The sequence below is a fragment of the Cervus elaphus genome, chromosome 4 (genome assembly GCF_910594005.1).
Source record: "Cervus elaphus chromosome 4, mCerEla1.1, whole genome shotgun sequence".
NCBI lineage: Eukaryota > Metazoa > Chordata > Mammalia > Artiodactyla > Cervidae > Cervus > Cervus elaphus.
Window position 1 is genome coordinate 59,643,874 of NC_057818.1, and position 19,697 is coordinate 59,663,570.

The 19,697-nt window shown below is 43.8% G+C and overlaps 2 protein-coding genes across 9 annotated transcripts; both read left to right on the forward strand.

Moving 5' to 3' along the window:
• Positions 1-2,771: 2,771 nt before the first annotated feature.
• LOC122689912 (zinc finger protein 350-like) lies at positions 2,772-8,512 on the forward strand. Of its 3 annotated transcripts, none has more exons than XM_043896744.1 (4): positions 2,772-2,908; positions 3,307-3,433; positions 3,698-3,790; positions 6,909-8,512. In XM_043896744.1, the coding sequence occupies exons 1-4, from the start codon at positions 2,894-2,896 to the stop codon at positions 8,249-8,251; spliced, it is 1,578 nt and encodes a 525-aa protein (XP_043752679.1). In that variant the 5' UTR covers positions 2,772-2,893; the 3' UTR covers positions 8,252-8,512. The 3 variants fall into 3 exon arrangements, with proteins under 3 accessions (XP_043752679.1, XP_043752685.1, XP_043752692.1); XM_043896750.1 differs by having other exon boundaries at positions 6,912-8,512; XM_043896757.1 differs by having other exon boundaries at positions 2,778-2,918.
• Positions 8,513-10,537: 2,025 nt separating this feature from the next.
• Positions 10,538-19,590, forward strand: LOC122689876 (zinc finger protein 350). Of its 6 annotated transcripts, none has more exons than XM_043896666.1 (6): positions 10,538-10,785; positions 14,910-15,107; positions 15,530-15,656; positions 15,921-16,013; positions 16,129-16,290; positions 18,067-19,590. In XM_043896666.1, exons 2-6 carry the CDS (start codon positions 15,036-15,038, stop codon positions 19,356-19,358), a joined length of 1,746 nt encoding a protein of 581 aa, XP_043752601.1. In that variant the 5' UTR covers positions 10,538-10,785; positions 14,910-15,035; the 3' UTR covers positions 19,359-19,590. The 6 variants fall into 6 exon arrangements, with proteins under 6 accessions (XP_043752601.1, XP_043752618.1, XP_043752634.1 ...); XM_043896675.1 differs by lacking the exon at positions 10,538-10,785 and adding an exon at positions 10,818-10,957; XM_043896683.1 differs by lacking the exon at positions 16,129-16,290 and having other exon boundaries at positions 18,064-19,590.
• Positions 19,591-19,697: the final 107 nt, after the last annotated feature.

The window sequence follows — 19,697 nt, forward strand, 5'->3', positions numbered from 1 at the left end:
GCTGTAGGACCTTGGTTATCCTGGTGTTTAGCTTTTATTCGAGAAGTTGACTATAGAACGAGAGACTGAACCAGCAATGACAATATGTCTTATGTTGTCTGTGCGGCTTTCGCACAGCAAAGGCAGAGAATATCGTGACAGAGGCATTTTGGCCTGCAAATTTGAAAATCCGTCTGTACTTTTAGCAGAAACTATTTGTCAACACTTGCACTCACCTCCTAATAACGATGTATTGCAACAACACCGTTACTTTGGAGAAGGAAATGGCTACCCGCTCCAGTATTCTTGCCTGGAGAATTCCATGGACAGAGGAGCCTGGCAGAATACAGTCCATGGGATGCAAAAAGTAGGACACGACTGAGCAACTAACACACACCGTTACTTTCCTCCCTGACAAACGTGAAAACTTTGTTCTTTGCTAGCAGAATCTCCATTTTGTTTAATTATCTGGCAAGGTGCCTTCTGGCAAGGTCACCCATATCCCAATTTATTCGGAAGTCATGACTGGTCTTAGTCAATCATGTGGTTTGAGTTCCCATTGCTAGTGATTGAGTTTGTACTAAGAAAAGAGCTTATGTATATGGGGCGGTTCTAACTAGCTATGTATGTAGAAATGTGCTTTGGGGTTTCTAGAGGAGCATTTTTTTCTTTTAAAGAAGTAAGGCCTTGGATCTCTTTTTTCATGTCGATAATGATATTGTTGAAAAATTTTGGCCCAATTTTCTAATGTTAACTTTATGGTGTTGTAATTATTCATTCCTCATCATTATAGTTTATTTAGTTTTGCCTGTTTTCAACTATATATATGTATATACCACATCTTCCTTATCTGTTCATCTATTGATGGACACTTGGGTTGCATCTGTGTCTTGGCTATTGTAAGTAGTTCTGCTATGAACATTGGGATGCCTGTATCTTTTCAAATTAGTTTTCTCCACATCATGCACTTTTTTAATGTCAGGCTTAATATTTTTGAGACTCATTTATGTTCTTGCACATGGATGTACTTTTTCCCCCTCTGTGTAACAGGACTGTGCAAATATATAAATATCCACATAGTAAATATTTTGTGGTTTGCATGCCACCATTCTCTCACGTATACGTCTTTATTTTTGTTTTATAGTCCTTGAAAGATGTAAAAGGCATTCTTAGCTTGAAAGCTGAGCAAAGACTGTTGTTTTTCCATAGCATTCTATTGTTTGAATATATGATTTTCCGACTATTTATGAAATTTGTGTTGCTTGCATTTCGGTTTATTATGAATAATGTTACTATGGAAATTCATGACAGTGTCCTCTGGTTCAACCTATACTTTTGGAGGGATGCCCCAGATTTTGGGAGGGATGTATTTTTTAGCTGTCTTCTGGCTTGGTGAACATGTGGAGATGCAGGGAGAGTGACCCTCCTGTAGGGGGCTCTCCTCACCCTTCCACACATACCCTGTCCTGGGCACCTCTTCCATGTGACTGTTCCTGAGTTACATCTTTTTGTAAGTAAATATAATACCTAAAATGTTTCTCTGAGTTCTGGGATCCATTCTAACATATTTTTGTTTGTTTTGTTTTTGGTCTTTGTTTTGTTTTTTTGCTTCGTTTTTGGCCATGCCACACAGCATGTGGGTTCTTAGTTCCCTGACCAGGGATGGAACCCATGCCCCCTGCAGTAGAAGCACAGAGTCCTAGCCACTGGACCTCCACAGAATTCCCTCCTCTAGCAAATGAATAAACCCAAGGAGGGGGTCATTGGACCCTGCAATCTGTGGCCAGTTGCTTGGAAGCACAGGTGACAATCTGGACTTGTGTTTGCACATGAAGCAGAGGGTAGAGGCCAGTCTCATAGGACTGAGCCTTTAACTCATGAAATATGATATTATCTCCAGGTACATAGTGGCGGAATTGAGTTGAAGTGTAGGACATCCAGCCGGTGTTGTAGAATTGTTTCATGATGTGTTAATAAAGAACTATGTATCAAATTGGTGTCAGAATCACACCTTGTTGTGTATGAGTTTCTTGTTATTACATTTCCCTCTTCTGATAGCACCACAAACTGTGTTTTAAGAGAGCTGTTAGTGTTCATTATGACACTGGAGAGTGCATACAACATATAATTTTTGTTTGTCAAATTCTTGTTAATTAGTACTTTTATACTTTCTTCTGACAACATAGTAGTCTTAGAGCACTTCAACTTCATTTATATACGATTATTTTGTATTTTAATTTATTATATATTTAAAACCTTCTAAGATATTACCAGTATTTTTTATAACAAAGCGTTTCTGGTTTGAGCAGTATGTTGGTTTTCAAAATGAAGTACGTGTAGTTACAGGATGTATAAAAATTTTTGAGTAGGTTCCTGACCGCACATGGTTTAAAGGAAACAGTGCCCAGCGCCTCTCCTCCCATGTGGGTCCCTTTTGTATAACTGAACTGCCTGCGATTCTCCTGCTCCTGAGGCCTGCTGCTGGATGAATCTCTTGTCCCTCATCTCATTTGACAGTCACCCACTTAAGGTTCATGGAACAAAGGAACATTACCTCCGTCACATTCAGAAGCTTAGGTTTTTTTGGCCAGAGGTATAAAAGTTTCTGGGGCTACCAATAAAGGGACACTCAGCAATGCTGTGGGCATTGGGCTAAGATGAGCACCCAGGAGCAGCGATAGCATCCAAGCCCAGAGGAAATGTACCCTCAGCTTGAATTTTCTCCTCCACCCAAGGTCCTGAGTCCCCAGGAGCAAAAGAATCAGTCGAAGGAGGACGAACAGGATTTGGTAGCAGCATTTTCTTGGGATATGCTTGATTGAAGACAAATTTCAGAACAGAAATTGGGAACAGATCCAGGAGACATATCAACAGAGCCTCCCGGTTGCCAGGCGTTTTCAGAGAACAGAAGAAAATGATCGAGGCCCAGGTGACTTCTGGTTTGTTTCATTCTTTCCGTTGTTCCCCAGTGGGCTTGTAGAAACCTGTAAAAAAAATCACTTTCATTAGTCTATCAAGTATAAATTTGTATATCTTTTCCTGTTTTATATACACACACACATGTATGTGAGAATGTAGAGTTTCTCGCTTAATAAAGAACATTTAGTTCTACATACTATGGAAAGTTCCAATTGGATAAATGAATGGATGGCTGACTATACAATCGGAGAATGTTGCATTAGGCATTGCTTCTTTAATGATACATGAAAATAAAAGCCTTACTGGATATCTCAGTGCAGCCTGTAAGGTGGAAATGAGCAGAACACCTTTAACTTTTCTTCCACATCATCAAGATGACATCGTCATTAGACACCTCTCTTACTACAGGAAACCCTCACATTTGACGACGTGGCCGTGGCCTTCACGTGGGAAGAGTGGCAGCTCCTGGCCCCTGCTCAGAAGGCCCTGTACCGGGACGTGATGCTGGAGAACCACAGCAACCTGGTGTCCGTGGGTGAGGACGGCTGCCTGGGTCACTGACCAGCTTCCCAGTCAGTGGCCTTTCCTTTCTCAGCTTCTGAAAGCTCTGGAGTGTCTGTGATGCTCGGTGTCCTCTCTGGCCCATGAGAAGTGGGTGTATTCTCCCTTCTCCTGTGAGAAAAGCCTTGATTCTGTAGGTTGTGAGATTGTTTTGGCCTCACATGTAGCATTCTGCTGTCTTCACAGACCCCAAGGCGAACTCACTGGGCCTAAATAGTCTGTCATTTCCCATGAACAGGTTTTCAAGCAAGCACACCAGAGGTACTCTCCAAATTGGATCAAGGAGAACCATGGACGATGGATGATGAAGTCCACTGTCGAACCTGTTCAGGTGAGTAAGAGACCAGCAGGGGTACAGGCCGTGGAGATGATAGTCAGAGAAGAGCCACAGCTGCGAGGGGGTTAAAGAATGGGTGAACAGTGCCTCTCTGCATTTCTCTCCCAGTATCAGAGAACTTTTCTTTGTAGGAGTTTCAGTTCAGTTCAGTCGCTCAGTCATGTCTGACTTTGCGACCCCAGGGACTGCAGCACGCCAGGCCTCCCTGTCCATCACCAACTCCCGGAGTTTACTCCAACTCCTGTCCATCAAGTCAGTGATGCCATCCAACCATCTTATCCTCTGTTGTCCCCTTCTCCTCCCGCCTTCAATCTTTCCCAGCGTCAGAGTCTTTTTAAATGAGTCAGTTCTTTGCATCAGGTGGCCAAAGTATTGTACGAGTTTAGAGAAGAATATATCCCTTTTTAGGAAATATTCTGTGTCTTCTGGTATCTGTTTATTTTACTGCCATCTTGATTTTTGTTTGCCTAGTGTTCTTTTCCCTATCATTTTCATATCTTTTCCTTCTCCATGCTCTTCCACCTCATTTTCTATGAAATTCCCCCTTCCAGGACCTCTCGCCACAGAGAAGACTTTTTTAAAAAAAATTTTTATTTTTTTCATTGCTGCATGCTGGCTTTTCTCTAGTTGTGGCGAAGGGGGGCTACTCCCTAGTTTGGGTGCACAGGCTTCTCATTGCAGTGGTTTCTCTTGTTTTGGAGCATGGGCTCTGGAGCTCAAGAGCTTCAGTTGTTGCAGTTCCCAGGTGCTAGAGGACAGGCTCAACAGCTGTGGCACATGGGCTTGTGCTCCCCAGCGTGTCGGATTTTCCTGAATCAGGGATCCACCTTGTGTCTCCTGCATTGGCAGGCGGTTTCTTTACCACTGAGCTACCAATGAAGCCCTCCACAGAGAAAACTTTGAATCCCTGTCTGCCGCCGTCTACTGCCCCTTCCTGCTCTACTGCTCATATTGATTTCCTTTCTCACAACCATCCCATTGGATGCCGGCCCCAAAGTAAACTGGTCTTCACTGGGGCTTCTCTCCACTCTGAGGTTTTACTAATGTTGCTTTCGCTCTTACTCAATGATCTCTTGACTTTCCAAGTTTTCTTCTTTCTAATAAGCTAACAAATTCCTTTGGCTCACTGGAGAAAACTCCCAAGTTGATACCTCCCCAGTGTGATCCAGCACAGACTTGGTTCTGTACGATTTCCTCATCTCAATGGCAGCTCTCCTTAGTTCCCAGTAGCTACCTGGTTGTGGATCATCTTCCCTCCTAGGAAACCCTACAAGTTAGCTTCTCCCTTACTCCTGTGCAGCCTCCACCCTGGCTATTCAGACATTACCTCCACTGTCCCCACCTGCAGAGCTCTCTTCTGTAAAGGGCTCAGCTGTTCAGGATGAATTTTTAACTAGAAAATTATTTTAACATCCTGCATTCTTAGTTCCAGCCTCAACTCGATCATAATTCTTGCCTACTTCCAGTTAATTCCTTTGTGTATTTAGTAGTTTTGAAACTTCTTCTCATTTTTGTAGACCTTATCATCACATTCACTTCCTGAAAGCTTTCACTTCTTTTCCCTGGTGTCCTGATAACATTAAGTACCAGGTAACCACATTCCCTTTCAGGACAAAAAAATTCTTCTTTCGTCATGACAGATCATCTTATTCACACAGAGATTTACATCTTCCTAAACCTCCCAGTCTGCTCCGTACATGGAATAGCTTCCTTGATTCCTTCCTCTATGAATTTTTTTGATAATGAAGTGTAAAGTGAAATGTTAGAGCAGTCTGAGCCACTCAGATGGGAAAGAATTCACCTGCAAGGCAGTATATCCAGGTTCAATCCCTGGGTTGGAAAGACCCCTGGAGATGGAAATGGCAACCCACTCCAAACCACTGGGAAATTCCATGGACAGAGGAGCTTGCTGGGCTTCTGTTGCAAAGAGTTGGATATGACTGAGCAACTAAGCCACAAACACAGCAGTTGAAAAAAACATACCAAGAGCTTTTGTTCTAAGAGAATGAGACATGAATTTATCAAAATTTATAATAAATAATATGTCTAGGTGGTGTAGAGTGCTGTGATGAAATTAAGTTGCGTAATGGACCGGTGTGAGCCAGCGCTCCTCTTTTAGGAAAGGAGCAGCTCTCCAAGGTGCAGATTATAACTTAGATGTGCTTGCAGTTCTCTGCTGTGTCATTTTCTTTCTTTTTTCCCCTTCTTTTAAAAAATTTTTTTGCCGCAAGACATGTGGAATCTTACTCAGATGGTAGAGAATTCACCTGCGATGTGCGAGACCTGGGTTCAATCCCTGGGTTGGGAAGATCCCTTGGAGAGGGGAATGGCAACCCACACCAGAATTCTGGCCTAGAGAATTCCCTGGTCAGAGGAACCTGGCAGGCTCCAGTCCATGGGGTCGCAAAAGAGTCAAACACGGCTGAGCGACTAACACACCGGGGATTGAACCCAAGCCCTCTGTACTGGAAGCGAAGAGTCTTAATGGCTAAACTGGCAGGAGAGTCCCTGTGTCATTCTCTTCATTCTTCTCATACCAACAACAACACTGGATCCATGGGGAGGCCTGTCTTCCTCCAAATTGAGCCAGAGTTCCTCCACCCCTCTCCCTGTCCATCGCTCCTTTCCACCAGTTTTCCCAGCATGTAGCTGTTCTCCTCATGTTCTGCCTCTGCCCCGTGAAGTGGTTTTACCCCTCTACAGTGTAGGCTCTCTGCACCTGTGGATTGTGTTTGTGACTCCCCAGCACTAGCACCGTTCCTGGTCCACCACCGTCAGCAGTCAGGATCTGTGGACTGGATGAGTCCATATCACAAAATGGATAAGGTGCCCTGCAACCTCTGGGCTCCTTCTCACAGAACACTGCTTGTATTTTACATTCTCTGCATGTCTGCAAGGCTAGTGTTTAGAAGGTATTCAAATCTGTATTTATTCATTGTGAATTATCCGACCCTGTTTTACACTACTTTTTCCTTTTGACTGGTTTGTGGCACTGTTCCAATGTGCAGGGAACATTAAACATAGAATTTTATTTACACTTATAAAAACATCCCCAGAAAGATTCCTCACATCAGGGTATTTTTAGGAAATTCATTTTTCTTCTTTTTATTAGAAGTCTGGAAATTTGATGACCACCTGCTGGAGTACTTACAAGATGAGAGCATGGAGAAGAGACTAGAACAATGGCATGAACAGAACCCACTAGAAAATGCTGTTCATCAGCGCATAACTCATTTTCTGCGCAGGCAGCATCATGATGTGTTTGACTTGCATGGAAAATGTATGAAATCAAATTTAACTTTACTTTCTCAAAACCTCAGCTATGAAATAAACAGCTCCAATGAGCTTACTGGAGATGAGAAATCCTGTCGCCATGCTGACAGTGAACAGTTGCATCCTGAAGTTAAATTCCCCCAAAGCCAAAAACCCATCAGCTCCAAATCCCCATTCAACGAGCATCAGAAAACTAAAAAAACAGAAAAGCCTCATGTATGTGGTGAATGTGGGAAAGCTTTCATCAAAAAGTCTTGGCTCACTGATCATCAGATAATTCACACAGGAGAGAAGCCCCATCGATGTAATCTTTGTGACAAAGCATTCTCTAGAAAATTCATGCTCACTGAACACCAGAGAACGCACACAGGAGAGAAACCTTACCAATGCGCTGATTGTGGCAAAGCCTTCCTCAAGAAATCACGGCTCAACATACATCAGAAAACCCACACTGGAGAGAAACGGTATATCTGCAGTGACTGTGGAAAGGGCTTCATCCAAAAGGGAAATCTCATTGTACATCAGCGAATTCACACAGGTGAGAAACCTTACACATGCAATGAATGTGGAAAAGGCTTCATCCAGAAGACCTGCCTCATCGCCCATCAGAGATTTCACACGGGAAAGACTCCTTTTGTGTGTAGTGAATGTGGAAAATCCTGTTCCCAGAAGTCAGGTCTCATTAAACATCAAAGAATTCACACAGGAGAGAAACCCTTTGAATGCAGTGACTGTGGGAAAGCCTTCACTACAAAGCAAAAGCTCATTGTCCATCAAAGGACTCACACAGGAGAGAGACCTTATACCTGCAATGAGTGTGGGAAAGCTTTTGCCTACATGTCTTGCCTTGGTAAACATAGGAAAATACACACAAGAGAGAAACATGGAGATGCAATGAAGGGGGAGAAACCTGCCTCAGAGACAAGTGATGCCATGCAGCAGAAGAACCTCGTTAACTTGGTGGCTGTGCAGGTGCCTTCCATGGCCCTTCAGCCGTCAGTCAACATCAGTGAACTCCTAGCAAATAGGAACATCATCATAACGGGACCACCTGTGGGCAGGTGTGCACCCGCAGGAGATGATAGAGGGTCTGCAGAGGACAGAACCCTTAAGAACGCAGTGAGCATGGTTGTGCCTTCGGTGGTCAATTATGTTTTATTTTGTGTCACAGAAAACCCCTAGGAGAAAAACTCGAGACATACTATGTGTAAAAATTAGAAATCGTTGAGCAAAAATATCTAGGTCAGATGGTGGCTGAAAAGTTTATACTGAGAGCAACTGTATAAATGCTGAGACCAGGAACCCATGATATGCTCATCCAGTTAAATATATGCATTGATACTGAGGCATAATCTGATGTTAACCCAAACACAAACACATCAATTGCTCTGTTGTGTCCGTTGAATGAATGAAGGAAGGAAGCCTGAGTCCAACTAAGTGGAAGAAATAAGTAGGTGAAGTTTTTAAGCATACAATTTGTATGTGGAAGGTTCCCATGAACAAACAGGGCTAATACTGGTTTGGTGGGCTATGGGATGTGTATATATATATCAATTCTGTTTCTCCAGGGCAAGGTGAAGGACTGACTGAAAACTGGGATGTCTACCTTAAACTCTAAGAAATTTTATATTATGCAGAGGGATTTAGATCGAGCCAGTTTGCCTCAGTCTTAGATTGAGTCATTTTGTTCATTTACTGAGTATTTGTTGAATACTTCCCTTTTTACTGGATCCTGTCTTAGGAGCTGAGGATACAGTGGTGATTAAGCCCTTGAAAAAACCCATGGTCTCCCAGAGAGAGCTTTGAGGTAACTGTATTATTTTAAGTAGTACATCAGCTAATCTGTTAATAGTAAGAGGATGTAAATACATACACTAAATGAAATAGATATTTTCTTAGTCCCTTCTGGTTACTATGAGAGAAGACCATCACCTGCGTAGCTTATAGAAACAGAAATTCATTTCTCACTGTTCTGGAAGCTACAAAGTCCCAGATTAAGGTGCCTGCAGATTTAGTATCTCACATCCAAGTACTAAGCAAGCCTGACCCTCTGAGCTTTTCAGCTCAGATGAGATCAGCACATTCAGGGTATTACAGCCATAGACAGACTTGGTATCTAATGAGGACTCCTGGCTCATAGAAGACGGTCATCCCACTGTATCCTCATGTTGGGGAAAGGGCAAAGCGGGGGTGGGTTCTCTTCTATAAAGGCACTATTCCCAGTCATGAGGGCTCCACCCTTTGGACCCAGTCACCTCTTAAATGCCCCACTTCTTAATACCATTCTATTTTGTTTTTAATATTTTAATTTTATTGGAATATGGCTGATTTACAATGCTGTGTTAGTTTCAAGTGTACAGCAAAGGATTCAATTATATATATGTATGATTCCCTGATGGCTCAGCCAGTAAAAAATCTACCGCTTTGCAGGAGGCCCAGGTCCAATCCCTGAGTTGGGAATTTCCCTTGGAGGAGAGCAGCAACCCACTCTAGTATTCTTGCCTGGCGTATCCCATGGACAGAGGAGCCTGGTGGGCTACATTATAGTCCACAGGGTGGCACAGACTCAGACACAACTGAAGCGAGATAGCACACACGCATGGATGCTTTGGTAACAATGAGGGAGGTTCCCCATCCCAAGCTTTTCTGGATATAATTTGAGCTAAGACTTAAGTACTCATGGGAGTCCTGCATCATAATATAGGTAACTAGAGAATATTCCAGGACTGTTTCTAGTGATTGTATATGACAGTCTTCCTGCCTTAGATTCTCTGAGAAACTTAATGCAAATATCCTAGCCATGTCCCCCAGCTCTGAAACCAGAACCTCTGGGGCTACAATTGAGGACCCTGCATTTTTAACAACGGCCTGATGCACACTTAGTTTTGACGTTCTTGGCCCTAAATTTTGAGTTACTGTCCCCATCACCACCCTCACATTATGGTGGGATGGATTCAAGTTGAGCTTTTCCCATCGATTCCACACCATTAATGGCCTCACTTCTGGCGGCCTTTTCCCCAGCCCCAAACCCCAGTCACAACTTGGGTAGTCCCTGCTGCTCTTTTCCCTGTTAATGGCTAGCCCCATACTGTACAGCTCCTGGAAATCGCTTTCTGTTCTAAAAAAAAAAAAAAAAAAAACAACAGCTTCCTGCAAACTATTTTCCCTCTGGAAGCTTTCCGTGGTGTCCGTTTACCAGATGTATTGTTTTCCCTTTCTGGGAGTGCATCTCCGCTGCCAATAGGACGACTGAACTCCTTTCTGTTTGGAATTCTTTTTTTTTTTTTAAATACCAAGTGGATAATATATACCGTTGCCTTTTACTTACCTGCCTAGCAGGCTTGAAAGCACCTTAGTCTACATCAGTTTTGTCTCGCGAAGCCTGAGACTGAAAATGTCCCTATTTTCTACAAGAATCAAAGTGCCAGGAAATGAGAGAATTTCAGTGGCTTCTCACCAGGCCAGGATGGCCAGCTTCTGGGGCAAAGACGCATCCCTGGGTATTCTGTACGTCAGGTGTGCCAACATGGCTGCTCCCAAGGGGCCGCGGTGAGCTGGGCGCAGACATATTGCTTCTCTAGGACGTACCGGAAGTCGGGTCCTCAGCTCCTGCACATCCCAGATCCACCTCGGCTTCCGTAGACAGTTCTGGAGGTCAAAGCAGTTCACGGAAGCACGACGTTGTTTAGGCGGTTGGTCAGACTGAGGAAAATCAAGTTAGTACGAAGTTTTTGACCCTGGAATTTGTTGTTGTTGTCGTCACAGCGGTGGTATTGTTTCGCCCAGGATGATACGTGGATTTGGTGCCGTCTGGATCCCTGAGATTATTGCCAGAGGGCGGAAGGGGAGGGTAGAAATGCCGAGGTGGTTTTGTGTAAGGGGAACCAGGTGGGTACCGGACTTGGGGAGAACCGGCGTGCTGCGATTCATGGGGTCGCAGAGTCGGACACGACTGAGCGACTGAACTGAACTGAACTGAGACGTGGAGTTTGTCTGTGGGTTGGATTAGGGGCGTGTCCTGTGAATCAGTGTAATTAGATTCTGTAGAGATCAATACTCTTCCAGTTGTCAGGCCTTTTCTGTAGGTCACTCGGCTTGCAGAGTGCACATGTGTTGCAGAAACCAATAATAGAGAAACCAAGCATCGCACTCTGAGAGTTGGAGAATTCGGGTTTATTAAGCAGGTGGGCCCAGAGGAGTTCACACTCCAAGCTCTGAGGCATAAACAAAGGGTTTATAGAGTTCTTATAGACAGACAGTGGGCAACACTAGCTGCTAATAGGGTGGTTTAAACTAAGGGGTTTCACGCGCGAGGGAACAGCGGTCAAGACGGGGAGGGGGATGCCTGACCTTTGCAGGGACAGGCATGATTAAGCAGGATTGCAGAGGCCGGGCAATTGCAAAGAGCAGGACAAGGGTGAGTGAGATAAGCTCCAGTTCCTAGTATTGTAAGTCCCCACTTTCTGAGAGTACGTGACCTGTGATCCAGACTTTGCAAGGAGCAAGCAGAGGCAGAACAAGCAGGAGGTTATGTAAAATTTTAACTTTTCCTCTTCAGTGGCATTGACAACGATAGCAGTGTCAGATTCAGGTTGGGGATTTAATTCGGGGCTCAGTGGTGGCAGGGACTGGATCGTCACATAAGGGTGTCTGGCCCAGGTTTTGCGTTAATAAGGAAGTGTGTAGTGTAGTCAGTATCTGGTACAGAGAGGTGTGTGATGGCTGAAGATTTGGATGCCAAGAATGGTTGCGTTGGTAGTTGCGTTGAGGTTCCAGTTTCTGCTGGTGCAACAGAAGACTGTACATCCCAGGGCAGTAGTTCCAAGCCATCTGTATTTTAGCTTTTTTTGTGTGTGTTTTTCTTTTTAAATTTGCTGAAGTGTAGTTGATTTACAATGGTATGTTAATTTCTACTGTACAGCAAGGTGATTCAGTTACATATATAAAAATATGTATATATACATTCTCCTTGATATTAATTTCCATTATGATTTATGACAGGATGTTGAATATAGTTCCCTGTGCTATACTGTAGGACTTTGTTTAGCTTTTAATCGAGGAGTTGACTACGGAACAAGAGACTGAGCCAGCAATGCCAATCTGTTTTGTATAGCCTGTGTTGCTTTTGCATAGCAGAGGCAGAATATAGTCGTGACAGACATTTTGGCCTGCAAATTTGAAAATGTCTGTTCTTTTTTGCAGAAAATATTTGTCAAACCTGCACTCACCTCCTAATATTGGTATATTGCAACAGCACCATTACTTACCTCCCTGACATACATGAACACTCTGTTATTTGCTAACAGAATCTTTTTATGTTTAATCATCTGGCAAGGCCACCCATATCCCAGTTTATTGGGAAGTCCTGGCTGGTCTTAATCAATCATGTATTTCAAGTTCCCATTGCTAATGATTGAGTTATTACTAAGAAATGAGCTTGAGCATTTCTAACCAGCTATGTGTGTAGATGTGCTTTGGGGTTTCTAGGGGAGCATTTTTTCTTTCAAATAAGTATCATTTCATGTTGATAATGATATTGCTGAAAAATATTGGCCCGATTTTCTAATGTTAACTTATTCTTTCATGTTTTTCTTCATGGTGTTATGATTATTCATTCCTCATCATTATAGTTTATTTAGTTTTGCCTATTTTCAACTGTATATATGTATACAGCACATCTTCCTTATCTGCTTATCTATTGAAGGACACTTGGGTTGTCTCTGTGTCTTGGCTATTGTAAGTTTGTTCTGCTGTGAACATTGGGATGCCTGTATCTTTTCAAATTAAGAGTTTTCTTCACATCATGCGTTTTTTTTTTTTTAATGTCAGGTTCAATATTTGTGAGAATCATTCATGTTTTTGCACATAGGTGTACTTTTTCCCCCCCTGTGTAACAGGGTCAGGCAAATATTAAATATCCACATAGTAAATATTTTGGAGTTTTCATGCCACCATTCTCTCATTTGTACTTCTTTTTCTTTTATAGTCCTTGAGAAATGTAAAAGGCATTTTTAGCTTCAAGCTGAGCAAAGACTGTACTTTTCCAATATTATTCTATTGTTTGAATATATGATTTTCTGACTATTTATGAAACGTGTGTTGTTTACATTTCGGTTTATTATGAATAATGTTACTATGGAAATTCATGACAGTGTCCTCTGGTTCAACCCAGAATTTTTGAGGAATGCCCCAGAGTTTTGGAGGGATGTTATTTCTTAGATGTATTCTTCAGAGTGAAGTTACTTCTGGCTTGAACATGTGGAGATGCAGGGAGAGTGACCCTCCTGTAGGGGGCACTCCTCGCCCTTCCACACATACCCTGTCCTGGGCATCTCTTCCATCTGCCTGTTCCTGAGTTACATCTTTTTATAAATAAATATAGAACCTAAAATGTTTCTCCAAGTTTTGTGAGGTGTTCTAGCATATTTTTGTCTGTTTTGTTTTTGGTCTCAGTTTTATTTCTGTTTGTTTTGTGTTTGGCCATGCCACACAGCATGTGGGATCTTAGTTCCCCGACCAGGGATCAAACCCGTGCCCCCTGCAGTAGAAGCATGGAGCCATAATCACTGGACCAGCCGAGAATTCCCTGATCTAGCAAATTAATCTGCCCAAGGAGGGGGTCATTGGAACCTGGGATCGGTGGCCAGTTGCTCAGAAGCACAGGTGACAACCTGGACTTGTGTTTGCACATGAAGCAGAGGGTAGAGGCCAGTCTCATAGGACTGAATCTGTAACTCATGCAATTTGTATTATCTACAGGTTCATAGCGGCAGAACTGAGCTGAAGTGTAGGACATTCAGCTGGTGTTATAGAATTGCTTCATGATGTGTTAGAAAAGAACTATGTATCAAATTGGTGGCAGAATCACACCTTGTTGTGTATGAGTTTCTGGTTATTACATTTCCCTCTTCTGATAGTGCCACAATCTATGTGCTTTAAGAGAATTGTTAGTGTGCATTATGACACTGAAGAGTACATACCACATATAATTTTTGTTTGTCAAATTCTTATGTTAATTTGTACTTTTGTGCTTTCTTCTGACAATATAGTAGTTTTCAGTTCAGTCAGTTCAGTTGCTCAGTCGTGTCTGCCTCTTTGCGACCCCATGAACCGCAGCACACCAGGCCTTCCTGTCCATCACCAACTCCCGGAGTCCACCCAAACCCATGTCCATCGAGTCGATGATGCCATCTAATCTTATCCTCTGTCATCCCCTTCTCCTCCTGCCCTCAATCTTTCTCAGCATTAGGGTCTTTTCAAATGAGTCAGCTCTTCTCATCTGGTGGCCAAAGTATAGTAGTTTTAGAGCACTTCACTTTAATTATGTATGATTATTTTGTATTTTAATTTTTATGTATTTGAAACCTCCTAAGATATTAACATTATCACTTATAAGAAAGTGTTTCTGGTTTGACCAGTGCATTGGTTTTCAAAATAAGTGCGTGTACTCACAGGGCGTATAAGAACATTTCGAGGTCCCTGAGTGCCCATGATTTAAAGGAAACAGTGCCCAGTGCCTCTCCTCCCATGTGGTCTCTTTAGTGTAACAGAGCCACTTGTGATTCTCACGCCCCTGAGGCCTGCTCCTGGGATGGATCTCGATTCCCTCATCTCCTTTGACAGTCACACCACTTCAAGTTCACAGAATAAAAGAATATATCACCAGCACAGTGAGAAGCTTAGACTTCTTGGCCAGAGGTATAAACTCTTCTGGGCCAGCAAATGAAGGGGCACTCAGCAGTGCTGTGGGTCTTGGGCTAAGATGAGCACCCAGGAGCAGCGATAGCATCCAAGCCCAGAGGAAATGTACCCTCAGCTTGGATTTTCTCCTCCTCCCAAGGTCCTGAGTCCCCGGAAGCAAAAGAATCAGTTGAAGGAGGAAGAAGTTACAGGATTTGGTAGCAGCATTTTCTTGGGATATGCTTGATTGAAGACAAGTTTCAGAACAGAAATTGAGAGCAGATCCATGAGACACATCAACAGAGCCTCCCGGTTGCCAGGTGTTTTCAGAGAACAGAAGAAAATGATTCAGGCCCAGGTGACTTTTTGATTTGTTTTATTCTTTCGTTTGTTCCTTAATGGATTTTTAGAGGCCTGTGAAAAATCACTTCCATTATTCCATATAGTATAAATTTGTATATCTTTTCCTGTCATATATATATATATATATATATATATATATATATATATATATATATATATGAGGTTGTAGTGTTTCTAGCTTAACAAGAAGATTTAGTTCTACATACTATGGAAAGTTCCAGTTGGATAAATGAATGGATGGCTGACTATACAATTGGAGAATGTTGCATTAGGCATTGCTTCTTTAATGATACATTAAAATAAAAGCCTTACTGGGTATCTCAGTGCAGCCTGTAAAGTGGAAATGAGCAGAACACCTTTAACTTTTCTTCCACATCATCAAGGTGACATCGTCATTAGACACCTCTCTTACTACAGGAAACCCTCACATTTGACGACGTGGCCGTGGCCTTCACGTGGGAAGAGTGGCAGCTCCTGGCCCCTGCTCAGAAGGCCCTGTACCGGGACGTGATGCTGGAGAACCACAGCAACCTGGTGTCCGTGGGTGAGGACGGCTGCCTGGGTCACTGACCAGTTTCCCAGTCAGTGGCCTTTCCTTTCTCAGCTTCTGAAAGCTCTGGAGTGTCTGTGATGCTCGGTGTCCTCTCTGGCCCATGAGAAGTGGGTGTATTCTCCCTTCTCCTGCGAGAAAAGCCTTGATTCTGTAGGTTGTGAGATTGTTTTGGCCTCACATGTAGCATTCTGCTGTCTTCCCAGACCCCAAGGCGAACTCACTGGGCCTAAATAGTCTGTCATTTCCCATGAACAGGTTTTCAAGCAAGCACACCAGAGGTACTCTCCAAATTGGATCAAGGAGAACCATGGACGATGGATGATGAAGTCCACTGTCGAACCCGTTCAGGTGAGTAAGAGACCAGCAGGGGTACAGGCCGTGGAGATGACAGTCAGAGAAGAGCCACAGCTCCGAGGGGGTTGGAGGCTCTGTGCATCTCTCTCCTGATGTTATGTTCCCGCAGGCAAGATTTGGATGGAGTTAGCCATTCACTTCTCCAGGGTTCTCCCCGACCCAAGGATTGAACCTGTGTCACTTATGTCTTCTGAATTGGCAGGCAGATTCTTTACCGCTAAAGCCACCTGGGAAGCCCTAACTCTTGGCTACTTCCAGTTAATTCCTTTGTGTATGTACTAGTTTTGAACTTTCTTCTCATTTGTTGTAGACCTTAACATTGTATTCCTGAAGGCTTTCATTTCTTTTCCCTCATATCCTGATAACATTAAGTCCCAGGTAACCATGTTCCCTGTTATGACATAAAAATTCTCCTTTTTCTGATTGTCATGACAGACCATCTTATTCCCAGAGATTTCTGTCTTATTCCTAAACCTCCCAGTCTGTTTCATACGTGGGACTGCTTCCTTGATTCCTTCCTCTGAATTTTTTTGATAATCTATTGTAAAGTGGAATGTTACAGCAGCTGAGAAAACAAGTAGCCTGAGAGCTTTCGTTCTAAGAGGATGAGACATCAATTTAATCAAAATTTAAAATAAATAATATGACCATGGGGTGAAAAGGGCTGTGATGGAATTAAATTGCGTCATGGACCAGTGCGCGCTGGGGCTCCTCTTAGGAAAGGGAGCAGCTCTCTGGAATGTAAGATGTAACTTAGATGTGGTTCCAGTTCTCTGCTGTGTCGTTTTCTTTCTGTTTTTTTTTCCTTAAAAAACATTTTTTTTCTGCCATATGACATATGGGATCTTACTCAGATGGTAAGGAATCTGCTTGTGATGCTGGAGACCCAGGTTCGATCCCTGGGTAGGAATAATCCCCTGGAGAAGGAAATGGCTACCCACTCCTGTATTCTTGCCTGGAGAATTTTATGGACAGAGAAGCCTGGTGGGCTACAGTCCATGGGGTCGCAAAGAGTCATGCACACGACTGAGCGACTGACACACTGTGGATTGAACCAGAGCTCCCTGTACTGGAGGCGCAGTGTCTTAACTGGTAAACCAGCAGGGAAGTTGCTGTTTCATTTTCTTCATTCCCCCTCCCGGCAACCCCAATGCTGGATCCACGGGGAGGCCTGTCTTCCTCCAAGTTGAGCCTGGATTTCCTCCACCCCTCTCCCTCTTCATCACTCCTTCCCACCAGTTTTCACAGCTTATAGCTGCTTTCCTCGTGTTCTGTCTCTGCCCTGTGAAGTGGTTTGACCCCACTATAGCATAGGCTCTGTGCACCTGAGGAGTACGTTTGTGACTCCCCAACACTAGCACCATTCCTGGTCCACCGTGGTCATCAGTCAGGATCTGTGGACTGAATGAGTCCTTCCATCACAATGTAGATGAGGTGGCCCTGCAGCCTGCAGTCTCCTGCTCACAGGACATTGCTCATAGTTTACAGTATTTAGAAAGTAGCCAAATCTGTCTTTATTCATTATGACTCTTTTTTTCCCCCCAGTGTATGAAGAATATTAAACATGGAGTTTTATTTACACTCATACCATAGGCTTATCACTAAAAAGACACCTCACATCGAAGTATTTTAAAAAATACCTTTATTCTGGGACTCCCCTGGTGGTCCGTGGATTAGGACTGTGCACTTCCACTGCAGAGGTACAGGTTTGATCTCTGATTGGAGAACTAAGATCCCACATCTGTATTAGTTGCTCAGTCCTGACCTACTCTTGGCAACCCCATGGACTGCAGCCTGCCAGGCTCCTCTGTCCATAGGATTCTCCTGGCAAGAATACTGGAGTTAGCTGCCATTCGCTTTTCCAGATCTTCCCAACCCAGGGATCACACTGGCATCTCCTGCATTGCAGGCAGGTTCTTTACCGTCTGAGCCATCAGGGAAGCCCCGAGATCTCACATGCCACAAGGCAAAAAAAACCAAAAAACAAAACATTTTATTTCCAGATCTAAAAGATGGAGGAATTCATTCTTCTTTTCTTTCCTAGAAGTCTGGAAAGTTGATGGCCACCTGCTGGAACACTTACAAAACAAGAGAGTGGAGAAGAGACTGGAACAATGGCTTGAACAGAACCCATTGGACAGTTCTGGTCATCAGAGCAGAACTCTGTTCAGGCACAATCATGATGTGTTTGACTTACATGGAAGAAGCGAGACATCAAATTCAAGTTTATTCTCTGAGAACCCGAACTGTGAAATAAAGAGCCCCGCTGAGCTTCCTGCAGGTGGGAAATCCTGCCGCCATGCTGACAGGGAACCACTTCATCCTGAACTCCTCAGCACTAAGTCCCAACTCATGGAGCATCAGCACACTAAACAAAGGAAGAAGCCTCATGTGTGCAGTGAATGTGGGAAAGCATTTGTCAAGAAGTCTTGGCTTGCTGATCACCAGAATCTTCACACAGGAGAGAAGCCCCATCAATGTGACCTCTGTGGGAAAGCCTTCTTTAGAAAGTTCCAGCTCACTGAGCACCAGAGGATGCACATGGGGGACAAACCTTACGAGTGTGCCGAATGTGGCAAAGCCTTCCTCAAAAAATCAGGTCTCAATGTGCACCAGAAAACCCACACAGGAGAGAAACCATTTATTTGCAGCGAGTGTGGCAAGGGCTTCATCCAGAAGGGAAACCTCATGGTCCATCTGCGGATCCATACGGGCGAGAAACCTTACACGTGCACCGAGTGTGGGAAAGGCTTCAGCCAGAAGACGTGTCTCACGGCACACCAGCGGATTCACACTGGCACGAGTCCCTTTGTGTGTGGTGAGTGTGGGAAGACACTTTCCCAGAAAATGGGTCTCATCAAGCACCAGAGGACTCACACGGGAGAGAAGCCCTTTGAATGCAGCCACTGCGGGAAGGGCTTTATCGAGAAGCCACAGCTCGTGATACACCAGAGGATCCACACGGGGGAGAAACCCTACAGATGCAGCAAGTGCGGGAAATCATTCAGAGGGAAGTCAGTCCTCAATAAACACCTGAAAACTCACTTAGTCAAGGAAATCCCTCCCTCAGCGAAGTCCCCCCAGAGCAGTGTTGTCCTCCAGGAGAAAAATCTGAACACAGTGACAATGCACCTCTCTCCTCTGGCCCCTCAGTCACCAGTTGGCATCGGTGGGCTCCTGGCTAACAGGAGCATGGTCTTAATGGGACAGCCTGTGACCCGATGGCCACCCACTGGAGACAACAGAGGGCTGGTCCAGGAGAGGATCCTTATGAACTCAGGAAATGTGGTCATGCCTTCAGTGGTCAATTACGTTTTATTTTATGTCACTGGAAACTAGTGGGAAAAAACAAGACACATTGTCTGAGGAAAAGGGTTGAGCAAAAATTTCTAGCTCAGACGGTGGCTAAGAAGTATACACTGTAAGAAATCGTATGAATGTGGAGTGGAAGGGCATAATATCCTCATCCAGTTAGATATATGCATTGGTACAGAGGAATAATCTGATGTTAACCCAACCGATACACTTCAGTTGTTCTACTGTGTCGAATAAATGAAGGAAGGTAAGGTAAGGTGTGTGTGGTTAGTCGTGTCTGACTCTTCGTGACCCCATGGACTGTAGCCCCCCAGGTTCCTCTGTCCATGGGATTTCCCAGGCAAGAATACTGGAGTGGGTTGC

What these genes read in the sequence shown, in the direction of transcription:
- LOC122689912 (XM_043896744.1), top strand. An exon ending in CAGCAACCTGGTGTCCGTGG is followed by an intron (nt 3,434 to 3,697) that starts GTGAGGACGGCT and finishes TCCCATGAACAG; the next exon opens with GTTTTCAAGCAAGCACACCA. An exon ending in CCACTGTCGAACCTGTTCAG is followed by an intron (nt 3,791 to 6,908) that starts GTGAGTAAGAGA and finishes TCTTTTTATTAG; the next exon opens with AAGTCTGGAAATTTGATGAC.
- LOC122689876 (XM_043896666.1), top strand. Translation starts at nt 15,036, where the DNA reads ATGAGACACATCAACAGAGCCTCCCGGTTGCCAGGTGTTTTCAGAGAA. An exon ending in AGAAAATGATTCAGGCCCAG is followed by an intron (nt 15,108 to 15,529) that starts GTGACTTTTTGA and finishes CTCTTACTACAG; the next exon opens with GAAACCCTCACATTTGACGA. An exon ending in CTTCCAGTTAATTCCTTTGT is followed by an intron (nt 16,291 to 18,066) that starts GTATGTACTAGT and finishes CTTTCCTAGAAG; the next exon opens with TCTGGAAAGTTGATGGCCAC.